At 44.6% G+C, this 23,948-nt stretch overlaps 1 protein-coding gene across 3 annotated transcripts in view; it reads left to right on the top strand.

The window, feature by feature from the left end:
• LOC134877828 (myosin-10) overlaps positions 1-23,948 on the top strand; it is a 57,598-nt gene that overhangs the window by 3,703 nt on the left and 29,947 nt on the right. For all 3 annotated transcript variants that reach the window (XM_063903489.1, XM_063903488.1, XM_063903487.1), the window contains exons 3-4: positions 6,042-6,198; positions 23,569-23,596. In XM_063903489.1, the coding sequence (XP_063759559.1) occupies positions 6,042-6,198; positions 23,569-23,596 (185 nt within the window). The remainder of the gene's footprint in view (positions 1-6,041; positions 6,199-23,568; positions 23,597-23,948) is intronic.

Here is a 23,948-nt window from a genome sequence, read left to right as displayed (position 1 = left end):
GTGTGTTTGACTTACCCCCCAAATCTCAGACATAATATAAACTCCCCCCAGGCTGTGTTCTTAGTGGACTTTTGGTGCATGTAAATGGTCTGCAAAGGCTAAAATCTCTGTGTTCCCTCAGGAAAGGGTTGCCCAGATACTTGACATGCAGATATGCCCGGTTTTATATTTATATTGCACCTCAAACAACACATAAACCCAGAGCTCCGGTTCCTTTACTTCCTCTCCAGAAAAAAGGAGAGTAAAAGAAAGGATCAGAAATCTCAGTCTCAGTGTCAGCCTGCTGCCTGCCACTCGTCCCCCGGCAGACCCACCGGACATCCATCCCCTATTTATTCTGTCGTCTGACCAGACGTCTGACCCCATCTCCATATCTCTGGACTCAGTAAACCCTTTCTGACCCACAGAGAGATTGTTTCCTGGCATCACTTTAATATTTCACGGGGGAAATCAGCTTCCGAAATGAATTGAAGTGGAAATAACTCATATAGAGTAGTAGTATATTTAGTTTACTTCCTCCCTTGGTTAGAAGACTCGCTCTGTCTCTGTTTTTTTGTTGATTGCAATCAGACACTTTTACTTTACAGCAACGGGAACATTAGTGCCCCCTTAACCCTAACCCCCCCCCACCTGCATTTTGAGTCCTCTGGTCAATAAGTGAGTCACAAATCCTAAACTGGCTCCATGCATGTGATATTAGTCAGCCCGTTGAGTCCACTCATTTATTATTATCAGTTAATGCAGCAGCTACTCTGGCAGGCTACATGCTAAGCTAACGCACAGTACAGGCAGGCCTTTGTGTCGCCAGATAATCCCCAGCTGTCAGAAAGCCTCAGCATTCCTCCGTGGTGAAAAGATATTCCATCCGTCTTTTCGTCCGTCCGTCTGTCCGCCCACTTTTGTTTCGTTGTCCGACATTTCTTTACCCATTTACTCCCCTTCACACACCCACTGTGTTCCTCCCCTGTTCCCTAGACCTGCACATCAATGACATGGACTTTGTGTATTTGTTTTTTTATTTAGTATACAGACTATTATTCAACATTTTTTGACAGTGACATTTTGTTAAAAACGGACATTAAAAAGGTCCTGTTCAGAGTTATAAGGGGTTCCCTTTCCTTTAGTGTGTTCTGTGTGTTTTAGTGCTTGTAAATGGTCTGCAAAGGCAAAAATCCCTGTGTTTCTCTCCCAAACTCTCCCCCCCACCGCCTGAAACAGAACATAGTGACATTGCTCCTATTGGCCAGTACTCCAAGACGTTGTACGTGATTGGCTAAGGGGCAGGCCATCTGTAAGCGGTTGACCAATCAAAACAGAGCCGGCCAGCTAACCAATCAGAGCAGACTGGGCTCTGGTTTCAGACAGAGGGTGAAAAGAGGAGCTGCAGCACAGGCAGTATGAGAAACATAAAGAGCTTTCTGAACATTAAAGCATGGAGACATGTCCCAGGAGAGACACTACATACTGATATACACCTGAACATCAGCAGGAGAGGACTCTACATACTGATATACACCTGAACATCAGCAGGAGAGGACTCTTTAAAGTAGAGACACTACATACTGATATACACCTGAACATCAGCAGGAGAGGACTCTTTAAAGTAGAGACTCTACATACTGATATACACCTGAACATCAGCAGGAGAGGACTCTTTAAAGTAGAGACACTACATACTGATATACACCTGAACATCAGCAGGAGAGGACTCTTTAAAGTAGAGACACTACATACTGATATACACCTGAACATCAGCAGGAGAGGACTCTTTAAAGTAGAGACACTACATACTGATATACACCTGAACATCAGCAGGAGAGGACTCTTTAAAGTAGAGACTCTACATACTGATATACACCTGAACATCAGCAGGAGAGGACTCTTTAAAGTAGAGACACTACATACTAATATACACCTGAACATCAGCAGGAGAGGACTCTTTAAAGTAGAGACTCTACATACTAATATACACCTGAACATCAGCAGGAGAGGACTCTTTAAAGTAGAGACTCTACAGACTGATATACACCTGAACATCAGCAGGAGAGGACTCTTTAAAGTAGAGACTCTACATACTGATATACACCTGAACATCAGCAGGAGAGGACTCTTTAAAGTAGAGACTCTACATACTGATATACACCTGAACAAATCATTTGTATTTCGGTATTTAGTATTTTTGTGATTTTAGGAAGGGGAAATGTTTGTCCTCTGAGATGACGACAGGGAGATCTTTTACAGAGAATAATTGTGCTAAAATGCTGACTCATTTCCGGGTTTTAGGACTCATTCCTGCACCCCTCTACAGAAAGGGGCCTCTCTGATCAGAGACGGCTGTTGTGTCTGCTGTTGCTCAGCTGTTACCAGGCCCCGGCTCCCTCCCCTGGATCTGGTTTCACAGTGGAAATATCACCTTCTCTTTCCTGGACGGGTCGGGCACGCCGCTCTGGCAGCCGGTGTCGAGTCGTTGAGTCGGTTGATGATCTGCTAGCCGGCAACAGGAGCAGCACATTTACTTTATGCTGCATCTGACAGGAGGGGAAGCAGTGGCAGTCCAACGGAAAGCATGGAAACAGTACTCCAATTTTTATCTTAATATTTTCACAGAGATACTAAGGGACCACCAACGTCAAAATAACAAATATAAAATAAAATATAATAATAATAATAATAATAATAATAATAATAATAATAATAATAATAATAATAATAATAATAATACAGTTTTCATTTAATTAGATATATATAGTACGGTAACCTGTACTGATATAATAATACAAAACATATATATTAATGGTAGTCATAATAATAAAGAAATATTAATAATAAAATACAATTTAAAATAAAATAATAATAATAATATAATAATAATTATAATATACACTTTATTTATGTTAGGGAATATTTTGTGTAAGCTTGTAAATCTTTAGCTCATTTGCATCTCTTCTCTCTGTCCTCCTCTGACCTGGCTCTACGGCCTTGCAGGTGCTGTTATCTTCAGTAAGGAGGGGCAGCCTAGGCTTCCGAAGCCTTGTTGTTCCCACAGTGGGTACGAGCTCACGCTGACCTAACATTGGCTTTATTGTTTAGGGACAGCTAGCGCCAGTTTATCTGGACCCAGATGCTCCGGTAAACACCTTATCTGTGAGCTAGATGACAGTTTAAGTTAGCCATATTGTCCGAGCTTGTTTAGTCTGGCGTTTGAAGAATGTTGATTACCCATTTGGAACTAGTTAAACCCTCTTCCTATTGTCGAGATCTTCAGAATTGGTTTGGCAACCGCTGTGGCAACTCGTGTCTACAGTAAATGTCTTGTCAATTCTCCGGCCGCAACTCCAAATAAACCCAACAGTGTTTTGCCATCAAGTCCCTGCTCTCCAGCGTCTCTCTGTTTCGTCTCCATTGCTTCAGAAGTTTCCACCACAAACAGAAAGTATATTAATAAATAAATTACAAAGTAAAGAGAAAAGCCAAAACGTGTAGTTTTAATGTTATGCTTCAATGAAAGTAAAGAAAACCTAACACTGACCCACTCTTACTGGGTGCTCTGTGCAGGTGTAAGCATCGTCATCATGCATATAGAGACATGATGCATCAAATACCAACAGTTTGCATTAAACCTACAGTGCAGATATCTCTCTGCTGCATGTTGGAGAACCAGAGAGAACTGAACACAACCCGTGTAAAAGCAGCTCCAGTTTCCTTTGCTTTGAAAAAGTTGAGTTATTTCTGCAGGCTCTCTCACTGTTTGCTGCACCACTGCTTCACCTCTATGTTGGACCAGAGGGAGCTCCGTCAGCTGGATCACTGCTCCACTCTTAATTTGAGTCTGCCTCCCTCTCCTTCCCCACCTCCTCTCCCCTGTATCAGCTGCACAGAGCATCAGTTGCTCAGCTACCTGTGCTGTTATGTAACTGTTACTGCTCTCTCTGGAAACCCTTTGTGAATCTATAACTGCTGAGTCACTCTCAGACTGTGTGCAGTTTTAATTATGAAGCAGATGTCTGATGCTCTGATATGGAAAGTTCACTGAAGGACATCTCGTTAATACATCTCGGGTTATTTCCTGTACTGTATGAGAGTATGATGCCCTTTATTGGGTGGTGCAGAGGTTAGCATCGCAGGCTCCCTTAACAGAAAGCAATCTGATTCCAACATTTCTTTTTCTACCTTCCTTATAGCAAGGAAAAGCAATGGAAACAGTCTACATTAAGCAGTTTACTGACACTGCTTTTTAGGTGGTAATAGAGTGGTGTGGGAATGAGTCCTTAAACCTGGAAATGAGTCAGCATTTTACCAATTCCGGTTTCCTTGTTTCCCTCGTTGTCCTAAAACCCCTATGTGTCTTTAAAAAAAGTGTCTAAATAAGGCCACTAAATGTCATCACGCCCAACATTAGCCGCGTTTAGCTTAGCGGTGGTGACGTGAAGTCATGTGACCGTGCTGTAGTTCCTTTACAGCCCAACATTAGCCGCGTTTAGCTTAGCGGTGGAGACGTGAAGTCATGTGACCGTGCTGTAGTTCCTTTATAGCCCAACATTAGCCTCCTTTAGCTTAGCGGTGGAGACGTGAAATCATGTGACCGTGCTGTAGTTCCTTTATAGCCCAACATTAGCCTCCTTTAGCTTAGCGGTGGAGACGTGAAATCATGTGACCGTGCTGTAGTTCCTTTATAGCCCAACATTAGCCACTTTCAGTTTAGCGGTGGTGCAGTAATGTGTCGCTAACACCAAGTCATTAGGTCAATTAGCAGTACATGTGTAATTGCCCTCCGGTGAAGTCACACATGCTTGATGGACGTTACGAAGCTGACCGGAGGCTCAGGGGATCAGAGGCTCCGTGCTGCCTTCAAGGTCAGCAGGGCAGACATGTTTTTTGTTTGTTTGTTTGTTTGTTCAGTCTCCTTCCAAACACACACCCTCCAGTGACGTTGGTTTTTTCACCAGGAACACTTCAGAATCTAAATGATCTGGAAGAAGGAAAATTAGAAGCATGATGTGTATTTTCTTTGTATTAAGTTTGAATTATTTTCAGGAGTCTGTTTGCGACTGCTAGCATGGCGCTTTGGAGATCATAAAAAGCATGCGTTCTCTACAGACTGAGCCTCTGTTTTAAAGAGTTTAAAGGGATGTCCTACACCAGGCATTGAGTTAGCATTTTAGCAGAGTTTAGCATCATGTAAGTATGATAAACGTTTGTTTGCTACCGGGATTATTTTCCAAAAAACAATGGAAAAATCCCACTGGCTTTTTGACGAGACAGCTAATGCGATGCTAACTTTCGAGTCTCCTTTTTTAGGGTGAGCAAAGCTGTCCAAAGCTAATGCTAACTACTCAGCTTTTTGTCCAGGGAACCAGGGAGATGCTTACTACTGGGTAGACCTACAAAAATACTACATCCCTGCATGGGGTGGGAGGTGGTGAGGGCGGGGGGGGTGGAGAATGTGAAGCCTCTATAGCATCTGCAGAATGAGACATGGCCATTACCCCATCAGGGCCTCTCACTCATGCCTTGCCTCCTTCATACCACTCACAGTATCTGGGGAGAGCTCTTCAGGCTAATGACACCGCCAAATGCAACACCACATGAAAAGAGAAGAAGCAAAAGCATGATAACATCCCTTTCTCTTTTTGAGTCTTTATATTAGAGCAGTAATTGATTTGGACCCTCTGGGCTTTTTGTTGCTGCACAGGAGACAGGAGTCTGTTTTATTGAGTTGCTCTGACTCTATTAGCCCCCTCTGCATCTGTCACTGTGTTGTTGCATGCCTGCAATAATGATGTAAGCTCCTGAGAAGTGTGCAACGACAGGTCTTACTGCACTGACAGAACACAGGCTTAATGATTTCAACATCTAGAAACCCAGAGGCTCCTTTTTTCAGTTTTTTCTCTTTATATTATCTATAAATAGCATTCCTGATGCAGCCACTCTTGGTTCCTTTCTGCAAACAAATGTGCAATAACAATGGGAATAGCCTTTTTTAGCTTACGTCCCGTTTGATTAATTCCCCACAATAATCTGTTTCGTGTGTTTGATTACAGACTTACTCTGGCCTATTCTGTGTGGTCATCAACCCCTACAAGAACCTGCCCATCTACTCAGAGAACATCATCGAGATGTACCGGGGGAAGAAGAGGCACGAGATGCCGCCACACATCTACGCCATCTCTGAGTCGGCGTACCGCTGCATGCTTCAAGGTACGGCAAAGCGGCTCTTTCTTCTAACCGACCATTGCTATTATTGATCTTGGTATAGCGGGTCAGGAATGAGTCCTAAAACCCTGGTATGAGTCGGCATTGGAGCACTTTTGGTTGTTGTCCTGAAATAAGGTCTGATTGACTTGAAGAGAGCACTTGTACCTCTGTGTGTGCTTCATAAGATCTGAACAAAAGACACCCACAAGCAACATGAATGCGACCCACTTTGGTTCTGATTGACTGTCGGTGAATCTGTGATGTAGAAGAACTGCTGTGATCAGGGTGTGGACAGCCTCTCTGCTTCAGTTTCTCCCGTTTGTGTCACATCTGAAGGATTTGATTCTATAAATAGCAATCTTTCCCTTGGTTTTTTGCATTTTATTCGTCCCTTCAGCCTCAATGTGTCCCTGATTGTCTGGGTGAGTGTGCAGCTGGGAAGCTCCAGGGTTTTGGTTTCTGATTGATGTGCTGAAGCCTCGCTGTCGGTACATCTACTCAGCTGAAACTCAGACTGGAGCCCATGGCCACATCACATATATTGCTTTTCCATAGAGGCAGATCAACGGCTGCTCTGGAGTTGGAGCTGGAAACGGAGCTTGATTTCAAAACATTTCTAACGTGTCAACTGCAGAGGCCCCAAAAATCGGTTGAACTCGGGTACCAACTATTTGTTTATTCGGAAAAGAAAGACTTACATCGTAGGCTGGGACAACAGTTCATGGCGAGTAAGACAAAGAGTAGAAACTTATTAGAGCTGTTGGAGAAAAGAGTATTCAGTTGGTAGAAAGTTGTTGGGAGAAGAGCGGAAAGTGTTAAGGGAAGAGTACAATGGTGTAGGTGGAAATGTAGAAAAGTAGTTAGTTGTCAGAGAAGTTTTGCTTGCAATTAAGTCCCTCTTCTTTAGTAAGAGAGCAACATGCTTTGAGGGCAATTCATAGTGGAGTCGCTGGTTGAAGTAAGAACGTCAACGATGGCATTTTGACACTCCGTCTTTGCTAATTGAACCAACACTAGCCCCAAAAAGGACCTCAAAAGGAGCTCATTGTGGTTGATAAATGGGGTAAGTGCATCCATTCTGACGCTTTGATTGCCTCTCATGTAAAGATTTGAGCCCAAAAGCTCCACCTTTTTTTCCAACACACACACAGTCCCTCGTCCCCCCCCCATCCTTCTATCTCTATGCAACATGTTTGTCTGGAAATGGGACGCCTCTCTTCTTCTCCCTGACCCTCTTTCCCCCTGCCGCCGGTGTTCATTCCTGTGGACAGAGCAGCCGGTGGAATGAGGTCATCTCTTTCCCGGCTTACCGTGCCATGCTGTGCTAAATTCTTCCCGCTGAGTCACTGTCGCATTGTCACGGTCGTCCGAGCGGCATATTTACCCTGTGTGTCACCATGGATACCTACGTTCGAATGTGTGTGTGCGACCAAAATAACCTTCCCCCTGGAAACTCGGATAGAGGTGTCACTTTGTGAGGGGCAGTGTTTAAGGAGACAGCAATGAGACTTTTGAGAGTGTTAAAGAGAGGTGCAGGAATGACTCTTTAAATGAGACAGCAGTTTAGCACTCCCTGTTCCCTCCTCTGGTTTTTTGAATGTGTTGTTGGTTGTTATATTAAAATAAAGTCTGTGATTAACACCAGAGATTTTAAAGTTTTGTTCTACGAAATGAAATACCTCAGTAATGCCCTTCGATTGAATTTGAAAACGGTGATTGCTGAGAAGTGTCCAAATGAGATGACTAAACGCCATCATGCCCAACGTTAGCCACCTGTAGCTTAGCGGTGGTGACGTGAAGTCATGTGACCGTGCTGTAGTTCCTTTATAGCCCAACATTAGCCGCCTTTAGCTTAGCGGTGGTGACGTGAAGTCATGTGACCGTGCTGTAGTTCCTTTATAGCCCTACATTAGCCTCCTTTAGCTTAGCGGTGGTGACGTGAAGTCATGTGACCGTGCTGTAGTTCCTTTATAGCCCAACATTAGCCGCCTTTAGCTTAGCGGTGGTGACGTGAAGTCATGTGACCGTGCTGTAGTTCCTTTATAGCCCAACATTAGCCTCCTTTAGCTTAGCGGTGGTGACGTGAAGTCATGTGACCGTGCTGTAGTTCCTTTATAGCCCAACATTAGCCGCCTTCAGCTTAGCGGTGTAGATGTGAAGTCATGTGACCGTGCTGTAGTTCCTTTACAGCCCAACATTAGCCTCCTTTAGCTTAGCGGTGGTGACGTGAAGTCATGTGACCGTGCTGTAGTTCCTTTATAGCCCAACATTAGCCGCCTTCAGCTTAGCGGTGTAGATGTGAAGTCATGTGACCGTGCTGTAGTTCCTTTACAGCCCAACATTAGCCTCCTTTAGCTTAGCGGTGGAGACGTGAAGTCATGTGACCGTGCTGTAGTTCCTCTATAGCCCAACATTAGCCTCCTTTAGCTTAGCAGTGGTGACGTAAAGCCATGTAACCGTGCTGTTGTTCCTTTTTAGCCCAACATTAGCCTCCTTTAGCTTAGCAGTGGTGACGTAAAGCCATGTGACCGTGCTGTTGTTCCTTTTTAGCCCAACATTAGCCTCCTTTAGCTTAGCAGTGGTGACGTAAAGCCATGTGACCGTGCTGTTGTTCCTTTTTAGCCCAACATTAGCCTCCTTTAGCTTAGCGATGGTGACGTAAAGTCATGTGACCGTGCTGTAGTTCCTTTATAAGTTTTCTGAAATCCAATGGAAAAAACCACATTGGGTTTTTTCCATTGGAACCAGGGAGATGCTAACTCTTGGTCGGCTTACTAAGTATCATAACCAATTCCCGCAGAACTTTTTCTTTGGTTTGCAATACTTCAAAAGCCAATAGAAATATCCTATTGGCTTTTTCTCAATGGAACCGATGCAATGCTAACTTCCGATTGGTGTACAAAAATACACCCCCTTTTTTTGTGTGTGTGTTAATGACTGGATCTCCTTCAGTCTGTTCGGTGGGGTTCATGTCCTGATCAGGGGGAGAAAAGCCCCCCGAATATTTAGCTAAATCCTTACGATCTCCTCCCGCTTCATAATTACTTTCTCTCAGTGAGTAGAGCAGCTGGCCTCTCATTTCCACTCTTTTTCTTAGCTTTAGTTTGCCCACTCTTCCCTCCTCTCTCTCTCTGTCTGTCTCTCTCTCTCTCTCTCTCTCTCTCTCTCTCTCTCTCTCTCTCTCTCTCTCTCTCTTGATCTTTCTTTCAGCCACAATGTTCTGGTTTAGAAGAGGCTGAAGAGGAAAATTCCCCACATCATTGAATTGCATTGCGGTCGCCTTTCACTTAACATGGAAAACACAAACGACTGCGCTGCTTGAAGCTCTGCTGCGGCTCGGTTAGCTTCTCCTCTTTTGATCGGGGAACACAGGAGGACGAGTGTGAGGAATGTCCACCTTCTCCTCACGCCTCCACGTCAGGGTACAGCCAGGGTTGCCATGGTTAGGCCTCTGACAACAGAGACATGTTCTCTTATCCCACCTCTTCGCCCAACCACAAGGCTTCGTTTCCTGTGTCTATTTGTGATTTTTGACAGATTAGTGTACTGTACTGCACTGCAGCGTAGTTAGTGATTTCCTGCAGTGAATGCCAAAGATACTTCGGCACAAAACTCCGTATAGCAGCATCCAACATTATGCATTTGTGTACGCTTTTCCAGCAGGCGAGGCAATATTTATTGACTGAATTTAGATTGCAGCTTGGCAAAGAGATACTGGAAACTCACACGGTGGGATTTCTGTAGACCTCCATGGTTGAATATTGGGAGCTGCACAGATCGCACTGTAGGCAAAACGTGTTTGTTATGTCCCACTCAATTTATTAACTAACACATCGGAGAGGTATGTGGAAAGGGACTCTGATGAACTATCTGTATCTGGATCTTTATCATTTCAAATGTAAATGCAATCGGAGCAATCAACGCCGACTCAAACCTGCAGAAATCCTCAAAGTATATTTGCTTTCTATAACCTAGAAGTCGCTTCAAATGCTTCTCCTTCAGCGTCTTGATACAGAAGTAAGGATTTTTGACCCAGATTTTTTTTCAAAACATATCCTCAAATAACAGTCCCGCGGGGAGAGTGATTATTTGCCAGTAACACTCATAAATCCATCTTCAGATCCCTCTTAGAGATGAAATATCTGTTGTCCAGCGTAGCAGGAGGGGAATTTGAGGGGTAACCCAGCACTGTGAGAGGTGGAAAAATGTCTGAGAGAAGAGTAAAGGGGGAGAGAAGAGGGAAAGGCCTTCATATTGAAGGGGGAGGAAAAGGGGGATGAAAGAGGGCAGACATCAGGAATGAGATTTAGGAATAAAACCGAGAGAGCAGAGAGGAAAGAAAAACAGAAATGTGGGGGCAGAAGGGACGGAGTTATGGGGGAAACAGAGCAGAGGGTATGGGGGGGGGGCAGCATTGTGCCTCACAATGGGGGCTTTGTGCAGTCTGAAGGGGGCTGTGTGTGTGTGTGTGTGTGTGTGTGTGTGTGTGTGTGTGTGTGTGTGTGTGTGTGTGTGTGTGTGTGTGTGTGTGTGTGTGTGTGTGTGTGTGTGTGTGTGTGTGTGTGTGTGTGTGTGTGTGTGTGTGTGCAGACAGGGAGCCCTGCAGAGCTCTTCCCTGGGAAATGAGGCCTCTTGTTTGGGCAGTGAGGGCTGGAGAGGAGGGCACACCCCGGGCATGAGTGACAAGACAGGTGTGTGTATGTGTGTGTGTGTGTGTGTGTGTGTGTGTGTGTGTGTGTGTGTGTGTGTGTGTGTGTGTGTGTGTGTGTGTGTGTGTGTGTGTGTTTTATTACACCTTCTTTGTTCAGTGATTTGTTCAGAGGAGCATACTAGAGAGATAACTTTCAGACAAATGGGAAAGCCTGTTTATACACACACACACACACACACACACACACACACACACACACACGCAATGGCAGCAGACAGCTGTGGGCTTCACGCAGGATAAAATCATATTTCTGTTGTGGGGATCACACATCAGGAGTGATTTATGCTTATCCCCCCCACCACCAGCCCACTTCAAGACAATTTTCCTACCGATTATTAGGAGCTCTGTTGTGTGTCATGCATTTATGTTTGACTGTTTTATGGAAAGAAACTTAAAACCTGGCGTCATTAATGCGTTTTTCTTCGCTCAACACATTTCTGAGACATTACAGGTTGATGGGTTTCAGAAGCTTGGATGAAGAACGACTGCTTAGAAGACTTTTTGCTATAGGTTTTTCATCAGTTGTTAATGAGTATGGTATTTATTTCAAGACAAAATGAGTTTGGTCCACAGGTTAGCAATAAATCAGCTATAAAGGAACTGCAGCACGGTCACTTGACTTCAAGTCACTACCGCTAAGCTAAAGGCGGCTAATGTTGGGCTATAAAGGAACTACAGCACGGTCACATGACTTCAGGTCACCACCGCTAAGCTAAAGACGACTAATGTTGGGCTATAAAGGAACTACAGCACGGTCACATGACTTCACGTCACCACCGCTAAGCTAAAGGAGGCTAATGTTGGGCTATAAAGGAACTACAGCACGGTCACATGACTTCACGTCACCACCGCTAAGCTAAAGGAGGCTAATGTTGGGCTATAAAGGAACTACAGCACGGTCACATGACTTCACGTCTCCACCGCTAAGCTAAAGGAGGCTAATGTTGGGCGTGCTGACGTTTAGTCGTCTCATTTAGACACTTGCTAGCAACCTCTGTTTTTGACTCCACCAGTGCGGTATTTACTGACGTATTTTATGTCGGAGAACAAAAATCTCTTCAGCTTGTGTTAACCATAGCCTTTATTTCAGGCTAACAATATCAGAAAACCATTGACTTCCAGACCAGGGGACAGGAAGTAATACAAGGCTGACTCAAAACTCTGGCTTTTTGGACTCATTTCTGTGTGTGTGTGTGTGTGTGTGTGTGTGTGTGTGTGTGTGTGTGTGTGTGTGTGTGTGTGTGTGTGTGTGTGTGTGTGTGTCAGAGACGGTGGTATAAATCATAGAGGTCGTGTTGAGATGATTTAGGGCCGAGCCTCTGTCGTGTATCGCCCTGGTTCTTGGATAGCGTTGTCATAAGAGACACACAGCGCCGCGGCCGGGAGCCTCAGCGGGACGGATAGTGTTACCTGCGCGATGCGTTCACTGACCTCTCGCTGACACCAGCTGCACAGCGACACCGTCACTCTGTTAAATGAGCTACTGATGACACGTGTGTATTTATTAATCCGTAAACTGAACACACTCACTGAAGTCTGGAGCCTGTCAAGAGAACTTCTCTGTAAAGTGATTCCCTCTTATTGTCCTGTTTAGGTCTATTTCCCTTTGCCCTGACCTAGTTTCACTTTTAAACGTGATGAAATGTCGTGACCTTTCCTCCTTTTTCTGCGATTTTTGGATTTCCGTGTGTTCCCCCTGTGTGTTTGAAACCCGGCTGCCCTTGTGTGTGTGTGTGTGTGTGTGTTTGTGTGTGTGGATTCCTGCAGGGCTGCAGAGCTTAGCGGTGTAATATTGGAGGTGCCAGCATAAACACAGAGGCGTACCACCTGAAAACAGCCCTGTCCCGTTGGATTACGGCAGGCCTAGCCATCACAAAGAACCACTGTGGACCAAACAAGCCCCCTCATCTGCAATCGATTACATCGCCACATACTTTTCGGGGCCATATCTCCCACAAACCGCCCTCTCGCTCCCCTCTCATTGGCGTGAAGGGCTAATTTGACCCTCCTGCTGTTGTGCAGCGCTCACTCTGTTAGAATAAACAAACTGTGAGTGTGTGAGATTACTGGTCTATCCAAAGATATAAAGGTTATATATGCTCAATAGATACAGCTTAGTCTCCTCCAACGATGCAACAAGTGCAGGTAGAGTGCCAGAATAAGTAAACTACGTGTTAAAGAGAAAAAGATAGAAGAAAATGTTATCATTGATTAAATACCAGTGTGACATGGGTATCAAATGAGTAATACGGGTGTAATAATGGTGTAACATGGGTGTTATTGAGTGTATTCAGGGGTGAATAACAGTGTAATGACGGTGTATTTCTGGGTGTAATATTGCTGTTTCATTGGTGTAACGTTGGTCTATAATACCAGTGGAATATGGCTGTAATACGGGTGTAAAAACAGTGTAACGGCTGCCATGGCGGTGTATTAGTTGCAGTGTAATTATGGCTGTAACAATGTAGTAATGAGGGTGAGATGTGGGTGTAATTATGTAGTTATAGGGGTGTAATGAGCAGTTTAGTTTTCTTGCTCTGCTGCAGGAACACTACAGTACAGGGCCACTTGAGACTCTGATCTGTCACAAAAAGGTACAAAAAACACGAATAGGTGCGGGGAATCTGCAGGAAACAAAGTCTTGTGTTTGGGGCGAAGAGGAGAAATAAGAAAAGCAATCTATACGTTTCCCCAAACTTTGAAATCCCATTTAGAAACAGTAGACGTGCCGGGCAGATAGTGGGTGATCCAAGTGAACCCGTTCTGGTTCCCAGTGGAAACCTGAAAGACCGGTTTGCAGTGGGACACGTGAGTCTCAGAACCGGCCCTGGAACGCCTCGATGGAAAAGTGGTTTATCGCTCTTGGTTTTTTATCTACTGCCAGCACAAAAGCTACAAATAGTTCCTCTTTGCAAACTGCATTAAACGGTCTCCTCCCACCTCCCCCTGACTTGGAATTTGATCCGTGCTTTCCACAGCTTGTTGTCTCTGCTGTGCTGCCGTAGAGCCGTCACATATCTGCAGGACACTTAATGCATATAAAGCATCTCGAAGAGTCTTGTAATTATCCCAACAACGTTGACCACAAGCTTCAGAAACACGTGGGAGCTGCACCTCTCCATCTCCATCGCTTCATCTTCAATACCTCGCCTTTTCTGTTTCCCAGCCTTTTCTCCTGTCACCCCTCCGTCAGAAGCATTTGAAATATGTGCTCTGTGGGACTCGGAAAGGGGAAATCTGCAGCGCTCTGTCGAGTGCAGCTCAGACGGCACAACAGAAATCCACAAGCTGTGTTCAACGGACTCTAACCTCCGTGCGTGCAACACTGTTCATAAATATTGAGATTGAACTGTCGAATTCCTTTCATCTCAACAGAGTCAGCCTGTCCACTCGCAATGTACGCATTGAATACTTAAAGGAAGTCATGTGTTGCATATTTGACCTCATAGCTTGTGAAAAACCCTCAAATCTTTCATTTTTAAGTCAAAAGAACATTTTTATTCAACTGCAATTTGTTGTATTCCAGCAGAAAGGCAGAACTAAGTACACATGCAAGTTCTTTATTTTCTGGAAGTAATATGGTTAAAACATTAAACAATATTCAAGATATTAATATCGTTACATAAACACCACCCAGGTGTAGTCAAGCAATGTATGGAAAACTCTGATCGCAGTTTCCTCAACAATGCAAGGACAAGACGTAAGAAACTGTCCCTGAGTCTGGTGGCTTCGGTCCTGATGCTGCGGTACTGCCTGCCAGACAGATCAGTTTGCCGGGGTGATGGGGGTCTTTGATAATCCTGTGGGCTTTCTTCCTGAGCTGCTGGGAGTACAGGTCCTCCATGGATGGCAGCTCCGTCCTGGTGATGATCCTCTCTATGATGCACCTGTAGAGGGTCAGGATCCTCTCTATGGTACACCTGTAGAGGGTCAGGATCCTCTCTATGGTACACCTGTAGAGGGTCAGGATGCTCTCTATGGTACACCTGTAGAGGGTCAGGATCCTCTCTATGGTGCACCTGTAGAGGGTCAGGATGCTCTCTATGGTACACCTGTAGGGGGTCAGGATGCTCTCTATGGTACACATGTAGAGGGTCAGGATGCTCTCTATGGTACACCTGTAGAGGGTCAGGATGCTCTCTATGGTACACCTGTAGAGGGTCAGGATGCTCTCTATGGTGCACCTGTAGGGGGTCAGGATGCTCTCTATGGTGCACCTGTAGGGGGTCAGGATCCTCTCTCTGGTGCACCTGTAGAGGGTCAGGATGCTCTCTATGGTGCACCTGTAGAGGGTCAGGATGCTCTCTATGGTGCACCTGTAGAGGGTCAGGATGCTCTCTATGGTACACCTGTAGAGGGTCAGGATGCTCTCTATGGTACACCTGTAGAGGGTCGGATACTCTCTATGGTACACCTGTAGAGGGTCAGGATGCTCTCTATGGTGCACCTGTAGAGGGTCAGGATCGTCTCTATGGTACACCTGTAGAGGGTCGGATGCTCTCTATGGTGCACCTGTAGGGGGTCAGGATGCTTTCTCTGTGGTGGTCTACCAGTTTACCCATTTTAAACAAAAATCTTTGGTTTTTTTCTGTATAATTTGTACAAAATGTAAGTAAAAAGTCGAATCACCTTTAATGAAGGTTATGTGTCTGCAGGAAGTTTGTGCTACCAGCCAAAAATATTAACATAACCCCTGTAAAGCCCCCCCACTCCCACATCTGTCTGTATATTTACCTAACATTCAGTTATTTGGGTTGAGTCCATGTTTATTGGCTTCAAACAAACTGAAGTTTGTGTGTTGAAGGTGCTGGGGGGGTTCAGATAGGTGAGAGAAAGAGACAAACTGGAGAGGAAGCTCAGGTTGTAAAATAGTGAGAATAGCTTCCTGTCTTTGGCCTCACACACTGCTGTCATTTCAGTAAGGGGGGGGGGATTTATTATCCCATGATGATGGTCTATTTCTGCCAGTGATCTCAGCTCCAGCCTGGAAACAGAAACACACTGAGGGTTTCATCTGCCGTCGTTCGGTGACGTGATGTTATTTATATCTGCTCTCTCCATTGTGCCACCATGGTCCCGTCCCCTCTGCTATCTCCATTTTCCCTATCTGGTCCCACTCCTTTCCCACCACACCCCCCCCACACTCTTCACCTCACACTCTTCTGGGAGGAAATGTGCCAGATGCTCAGGGGGACTTCCTGAGACTGGCATGGGGAGTTCGGATGGTCTCCACCCATGTGTTAGAAGCCCTGAGAGTGAAAGCAATGCATCTCATCTGCAAGTCTTAAGGATGTAGCCCAATATTTACGAGTCATACATTTGTCTCAGGGGGCTTTTAGAGAGAGACACCCCCAAAGAAACCCCAGAATTGACGGTGAAATATGTCAGAATGTTAGAGAGTGAACAGAAGGATGTCAAACATCTTCCAGGTGACGCCAAGGAATAATACCTTAGAGGTCAGGCAGGACCAGGACTCATAATCCAGACATAGGCTAACTATAGGCCTGATCAGAGGAACGTCTGCTCCGAAGCTGCATAGTCTGCATTGCTTTTTTGTCCCTGATTGGCACAAAGGACGACTGTGTTTCAGCTGATGATAAAACATCTAATAACCGTGAAAACAGACATACCTTCTGCTGCATTCTGACCCCCCCCCCCCCACACACACACACACCTGCCCCTCATTTCCCCTTAATGTCACTTCTATCGCAGCGCTGAAAACAACGCCTGTTCCACACCCAGGAGGCCCAGAGCTGCTGGGGAGGGAAACCAGGGGGGGAATCCGAATTCCAGCATACACACACACACCACACACACGGCTCAGTGTCTGCCCTTCTGTTCAGGGCTCATGAATGCCTGACTGGCAGCTGGTTCAACAGCACTGCAGTGACTAACACAGTTGAGCTGTTTGGTCACGCAGCGGAGAACACGGCAAATAAAAGAACAAAAAGATCTGTTTCATAAGAGCCCAAATACCTGCTGATGTTTCGATCAGCTGACATCATAACTCGACCGGATTATAAAACCCTTTCACCGGGAGCGCTGGTACAAGTTGTAATGAAAACAGGATCTGCACTGCTGTGAAAACGCAATATATGGAGTTGTGCAATATCCAAAAGTGCTGATTCGGTGTCTGTAGCTTTAAATGCTAATGAGCTGCTGCTGGCCACGCCCCCTTTGAGAGATGATTGGTTTAAAAAACACACAATGGAGATTCAGGGGGGTTACCTTGGTTGCTTATTGGATAATGGTTGCACAACCCAAAAGAATATTCAGTAAGTGGCTGAAATCTGCTCAGCTGATTTTCAGACGGGTTTTTATAAAGATGGATCAGGACAGAAGAGAGATTGGATTTCGCGCATAGGTGACTTTTAAGTGAAGTGTCTGAGTACTTCTGGCTTTTTTACTCCTATTTCATTACAATTTGGAGGAATATATTGTAGGTTTTACTTCACTAGATGTATTTATCGCTCATAGTTTCCAGCTGCTTTTTACATTTACAAACACAATATGTTTCAGTACCTCACTTCTAATCATTTGGTGTTGCTAATTTTACTTTAGTAGACTATCAGGGACTGTTTGCTTAACCTCAATCCAACACGTATTTCTTCTAAGTGTGTTTGTTGTGCATTATTCCCCTCTACCTTTCTACGTCTTATCGTAATGGTCCGGAAGCTTCCAAGTGACAGTTACACACTGCAGGACCCTTCCCACATCACACTGCTTCCTCCACTGTCTGGGAATGTGACACACACGCACGCACGCACGCACGCACGCACGCACGCACGCACGCACACACACACACACACACACACACACACACACACACACACACACACACACACACACACACACACACATAGGGCTTTGTGGTGTTAATTAGCCCTGGATTCCGTCCGCTGCTTTTGGCAATTATGAGTATATGCACTAATACAATCACCATATTCCACCCTCACACACACACACACACACACACACACACACACACACACACACACACACACACACACACACACACACACACACAGTAGTTTATTAGAGAGCAGCTCATCAGGATTTCTCACATATGTGAAGCTGTTGCCATGACGTTAGGATTTTCCCCATGTGCCGTAGCGTTTTACGACTTATTTTATGAAGCGAATCGTGAGAGCTCGATTCCCGATGCTGAACCTATGAGTTCCATCCAGCTTTAAAGACCCGAGAGGTTAGAGCATGTTTTTAAGAGAACTGTTTACATGTTTTTAAAAAGTTGCGTCTCTACTTTAAAGAGTCCTCTCCTGCTGATGTTCAGGTGTATATCAGTATGTAGCGTCTCTACTTTAAAGAGTCCTCTCCTGCTGATGTTCAGGTCTATATCAGTATGTAGAGTCTCTACTTTAAAGAGTCCTCTCCTGCTGATGTTCAGGTCTATATCAGTATGTAGTGACTCTACTTTAAAGAGTCCTCTCCTGCTGATGTTCAGGTGTATATCAGTATGTAGTGTCTCTACTTTAAAGAGTCCTCTCCTGCTGATGTTCAGGTGTATATCAGTATGTAGTGTCTCTACTTTAAAGAGTCCTCTCCTGCTGATGTTCAGGTGTATATCAGTATGTAGTGTCTCTACTTTAAAGAGTCCTCTCCTGCTGATGTTCAGGTGTATATCAGTATGTAGAGTCTCTACTTTAAAGAGTCCTCTCCTGCTGATGTTCAGGTGTATATCAGTATGTAGTGTCTCTACTTTAAAGAGTCCTCTCCTGCTGATGTTCAGGTGTATATCAGTATGTAGAATCTCTACTTTAAAGAGTCCTCTCCTGCTGATGTTCAGGTGTATATCAGTATGTAGTGTCTCTACTTTAAAGAGTCCTCTCCTGCTGATGTTCAGGTGTATATCAGTATGTAGTGTCTCTACTTTAAAGAGTCCTCTCCTGCTGATGTTCAGGTGTATATCAGTATGTAGAGTCTCTACTTTAAAGAGTCCTCTCCTGCTGATGTTCAGGTGTATATCAGTATGTAGAGTCTCTACTTTAAAGAGTCCTCTCCTGCTGATGTTCAGGTGTATATCAGTATGTAGCGTCTCTACTTTAAAGAGTCCTCTCCTGCTGATGTTCAGGTGTATATCAGTATGTAGAGTCTCTACTTTAAAGAGTCCTCTCCTGCTGATGTTCAGGTGTATATCAGTATGTAGTGTCTCTACTTTAAAGAGTCCTCTCCTGCTGATGTTCAGGTGTATATCAGTATGTAGAGTCTCTACTTTAAAGAGTCCTCTCCTGCTGATGTTCAGGAGTATATCAGTATGTAGTGTCTCTACTTTAAAGAGTCCTCTCCTGCTGATGTTCAGGTGTATATCAGTATGTAGTGTCTCTACTTTAAAGAGTCCTCTCCTGCTGATGTTCAGGTGTATATCAGTATGTAGTGTCTCTACTTTAAAGAGTCCTCTCCTGCTGATGTTCAGGTGTATATCAGTATGTAGCGTTTCTACTTTAAAGAGTCCTCTCCTGCTGATGTTCAGGTGTATATCAGTGTGGAGTGAGGAATGAGAATAGAGAGAGGTCAGTGAGTTCCTTTTATCTGTAAAAAAGTCTGCAGAGGAACTTTTCCTCATGGTTTTCTCTGGTTGTCCCACGCCTGAGATTAATGAGAATACGTGTTAATGTGATCATAGACTGACTGATTTAACATTCAAACAACCGTGTGTGGGTCAGACTTTAAGGGGCCTGCATTGAATTTGGGCCGGATTTCCGAGGATCATTGACAATAAATGGACGTCATTATGATTCTGGATTGCTGAGAATGTTTTTAAACACTAAGGTTTGGTTTCAGTGATGGATATGGAGAATGGTTGAGGTTAGGAATCGTCAAAGCTTTTCAGCTGTTCTTTGGTGCCCAGATTTTCAAGGCTTATTCTTTTTGGAACATTAAGCACAAATCACTAACAGTCAGGGGTGGAAAAAAACTGAATTCATTATTCAAAGGCGCCCTATTGTGCTTGTTGGGGCCTTCCTCTCCTGTAGTGTGTTGTATAGGTTTTAGTGCTTGTAAAGGGTCTGCAAACAGGGGCTGCAACAGGACTATCATTTGAGGTACAGTCAGGAAGGGGATGCTGGGTTAAATGAGGTCGATTATGGGGTTTTATTGTACCGATCGGAGGGGGGATTGCTCGGGAATGTGAAGAATGAGGGTTTGTTAAATCCTGCATGAGGGATAAATGATCAGCAGCGATGGGAAAGCCTGCTGTGCCACACAGAACCGTCTCCTAACACAGTCAGGGAGTCAGAACGGGGAGTTTCTGCAGTGGATTGGAGCGGAAAATAGTCTAGAACGAATGCAACGTTTCTTAATTTGGGAGATTGATTAACAGGGATGATTTGATCAGGATATGTCCAATCTTTTCTGATGTTGCAAAGTCTACTACGATATTATTTTGATTAAATTCAACGGCTTGCAATCATTATTGTGGACACTTCTCACACTCAACGACCGACATCTTGGCTAACGATAGCGGCTGTTTCAATGAACGAAGCACTAGACGAATAAGAATTACACATATGTTTTCTTTTCTATAGTTAATGAGGAAGAATATAACCATCCCACAGAGGGGAAATTCCCAATGGTCTTTGCCACCGCTGCCCCACCAACACGAGTACACTAACACCTAGCATTGAAGCTAGCTAACGGCGGCTATCGTCACTCTCTGTGTGGGCACTGCGCGCGATTTGTCTTCATAGTGTTGATTGTGATCAGCGCACAATCCCACTGCGCCACAGCCTCCATCTATATTTAATTTAATATGTCCTTCCTGCACACTATATGTAAATAATATTACACTTTTATGTTGTGTTAGCTTTAATTTAGCCCTTCATTAGTGACGTATTTTTTTCTCACGGCCAATTTTTATATTTTCACTTTGTTTAAAAAGAATTTGGGATGATTATATCGTATGATTGTTTATTTTCCACTTTTTTTTCTGAAAAACACTGAAAACAATCCATATTAATATTTTATAAAGCCCCTGAAAACACCTATACCTAGTTTTTAGAACTACTTTGTCTTGTCAATGGAGTGGAAGTGAAATATTTCCCCCTACAGTGAACCGTGGTAGCCGTACTGATTGGTTGAAAGCCTCCTTTTCCCGTGAAAACATGTAGATTTGTTTCCCAGCAGACTGGAAACATGAACTACTTTCCATCTGACTTTAACATCCCCTAAATCACCGGCTGTGAGTTGCTGTTGCGGAGGAACTTAACTAAAAGTCCTGATGAGGTGATTAATTAGAAACACATGTTGCTGGTGTGGAAAAGGGATTTGAGTGAATTTCCGCTCCGTAGAGGTCTGGCTTTGCACCATTCACGAGGGGGAAATGAGAGCAGCAGAGTGAAAGGGGAAACACAAAGGGGGGTAAAGATTTAGTGAGGCAGTAATGAGCTACTGGAAAGGAAGAGCAGGCTGATTGGTCCACCCAAGCCCAGCCAGCATGGCACCCTGGGTAAATACGACCCAGCTGTTAGTGGCTGTGTAGCGTTGGAGGAAGAGGTCGCTGCCAAGAGAGCGAAGGTGGGAGCATGGAGGAGATGGATGCACGCTATCGCTCTTTGAAACAGCTCAGGACACTTAGATCAGGGGGGTCCAAACACCTCTTACTGAGGGCCACATACGAGAGCTGCTCACTAGAGGAATATTGCCTCATAAGTCAACCAATCAATCAATCAAATGTAGGTTAATATAAGACAAGCACAAGTTTCATGTGTGTGTCATATTCCATTTTACTTTTAGAATGAGTGCCGATTAGAAACGGACCGCAGTTTGGACACCCCTGGAAATGTAGCTCTCATCTGCAGGTTGATGGCATGCCAGAAAACATACAAGAGCAAAATCAAAACGTGGTTTCAGCATCTATTAAAGCACATATCATGAACACAGCAAGATGAAACAACACGCAGGGGGCGCACCATTTGGAGAAAAAAATGGGGGCTAATATGTGATGGTGATGGAGGTCAAATGGGAAGTAGAAAGAGGGCTTCACTGGTAATCTGGGGGAAATGGGTTTCGGGCGTGCAGGGAATAAAGACAGAGTAGCTCTAATGGATGTCCAGGTGTGTGTGTTAGTTGTATTTCTATCAGCAGGGATTGATCGGTGGCCTGTGTTCATGGCACTTGATCACAAACACATCTTGCAACCAGTCTCCCATTTGAGATCTCGGATCAGGGTCAATGGAGGACATCATTTCTAGGGTTGATATCTGGATTTGAGACTTTGAGATTTTGGACGCTTTAACATCGTTCGGTTTTCCTTTATCTGGGTTTAAAGAATGCATTACAGCAGAGTGATGTAATCTATTACTGCTCATGCTGCCAGAGGAGCTGGAAAGCCTTATCCATCACATGGTGTGTGTGTGTTAATGCACCAGAGCAACACTTGAGCTAACCGTGTGGGTATCTGGGCTTCAGTGGTGCAGCAGCTTTTTATCCCAATTTGTACCAGATTGTTTCCCAATTCGTTGCAGATTGCAGCTAATTTCACAAGCATGAGGTCACCACGTTCCCGCTGTAATCACGTGAAGCTGATCTGATGTTGCTTGGAGGCTTTTAGTGAGTGCGTGTTTGATTGTCAAACTCTTGATAAGTCTCACGGCGTTCCATAGAAGAAGTGTCCAGGAAGCGTTCAAATGGGAGGAATCATGGTGAATAATATCTGTGTTTGTTGTTGAGCTTTAGAACAGATGATGGGAAAGGAAATATAAACAAGACTTCATCAAGGCATGTACTGTATACCCTGAGCCGTGGATATGGGGGGCAGTTTGTTGTAGTTCAGGAATGTGGAGGTGTTGTCTTCGTCAGGAAATGTAAAATCCCCTCACTTCCTGCCACAAGAATGTCCGCAGCTGGAGGCCACACAGAATACAAGACCTGGAACCAAAAGCATTACTCAAGGAGAAGAAGAAGAAGATGCTGAGCTATGGTGGGATACAAGAGCTTTAAACCCCTTAAACCATTTGCATTTTGCTTATACTCTGGGTTCTGGTCCTTGTAGTTCTTTGTAGAGCTCAGGTGGTGAAATGAAGTCATGTGACCGTGCTGTAGTTCCTTTATAGCCCAACGTTAGCATCCTTTAGCTTAGCGGTGGTGACGTGAAGTCATGTGACCGTGCTGTAGTTCCTTTATAGCCCAACGTTAGCCGCCTTTAGCTTAGCGGTGGTGACGTGAAGTCATGTGACCGTGCTGTAGTTCCTTTATAGCCCAACGTTAGCCGCCTTTAGCTTAGCGGTGGAGACGTGAAGTCATGTGACCGTGCTGTAGTTCCTTTATAGCCCAACGTTAGCGTCCTTTAGCTTAGCGGTGGTGACGTGAAGTCATGTGACCGTGCTGTAGTTCCTTTATAGCCCAACGTTAGCCGCCTTTAGCTTAGCGGTGGTGACGTGAAGTCATGTGACCGTGCTGTAGTTCCTTTATAGCCCAACGTTAGTCGCCTTTAGCTTAGCGGTGGTGACGTGAAGTCATGTGACCGTGAAGTGGTATTAATGTCTTTTCTCTATGTGTACCTTAAATGTACCCAGCATTCTGTTCCTCTGTATTGATGCCTTGGTTGCATTTGAGTGTGCCTCCTTGTAATTCCTCTAGCTGTAATGATGGGATGGAGAGGTTGTGAAGATGCTGACTGTGTTTTCTCTCTCTTGTTCTCCTTACAGATCGTGAGGACCAATCCATCCTTTGCACGTAAGTTTCCTCCTCTCTTCTGCTGAGGTTCCTCTGATGGGATGGATGGTTGTTCTGTTTCCTTAATGGGCTGGAAAATTGTCTTAAGATTATATAGCTGCACCTTAATAGGGTTTTCTGAAATGTCCATTAAATTACTAGCTAATCTCATTTCATTGGATCATCACTTCTGAATTATATCTTCATTACTCATCGGTCTTCTTGTTTCTCTAACCCTGAGTCAGTTGGCCATCTCCCATCGTCCTGCTGTGTTATTTAAAGGTTTGGTTTCAAATAGCTTTTTTATGAGTGTGGTTTGGTTGCCCTGCCTTCATCTTCTCTGGCGGAGAGTAATTAAGTGCCACACTCTTCC

The sequence above is a fragment of the Eleginops maclovinus genome, chromosome 16, assembly GCF_036324505.1.
Source record: "Eleginops maclovinus isolate JMC-PN-2008 ecotype Puerto Natales chromosome 16, JC_Emac_rtc_rv5, whole genome shotgun sequence".
Taxonomy (NCBI): Eukaryota; Metazoa; Chordata; class Actinopteri; order Perciformes; family Eleginopidae; genus Eleginops; species Eleginops maclovinus.
Note: the sequence above shows the minus strand (reverse complement) of the source record. Positions and strands in the feature narration are given on the sequence as shown.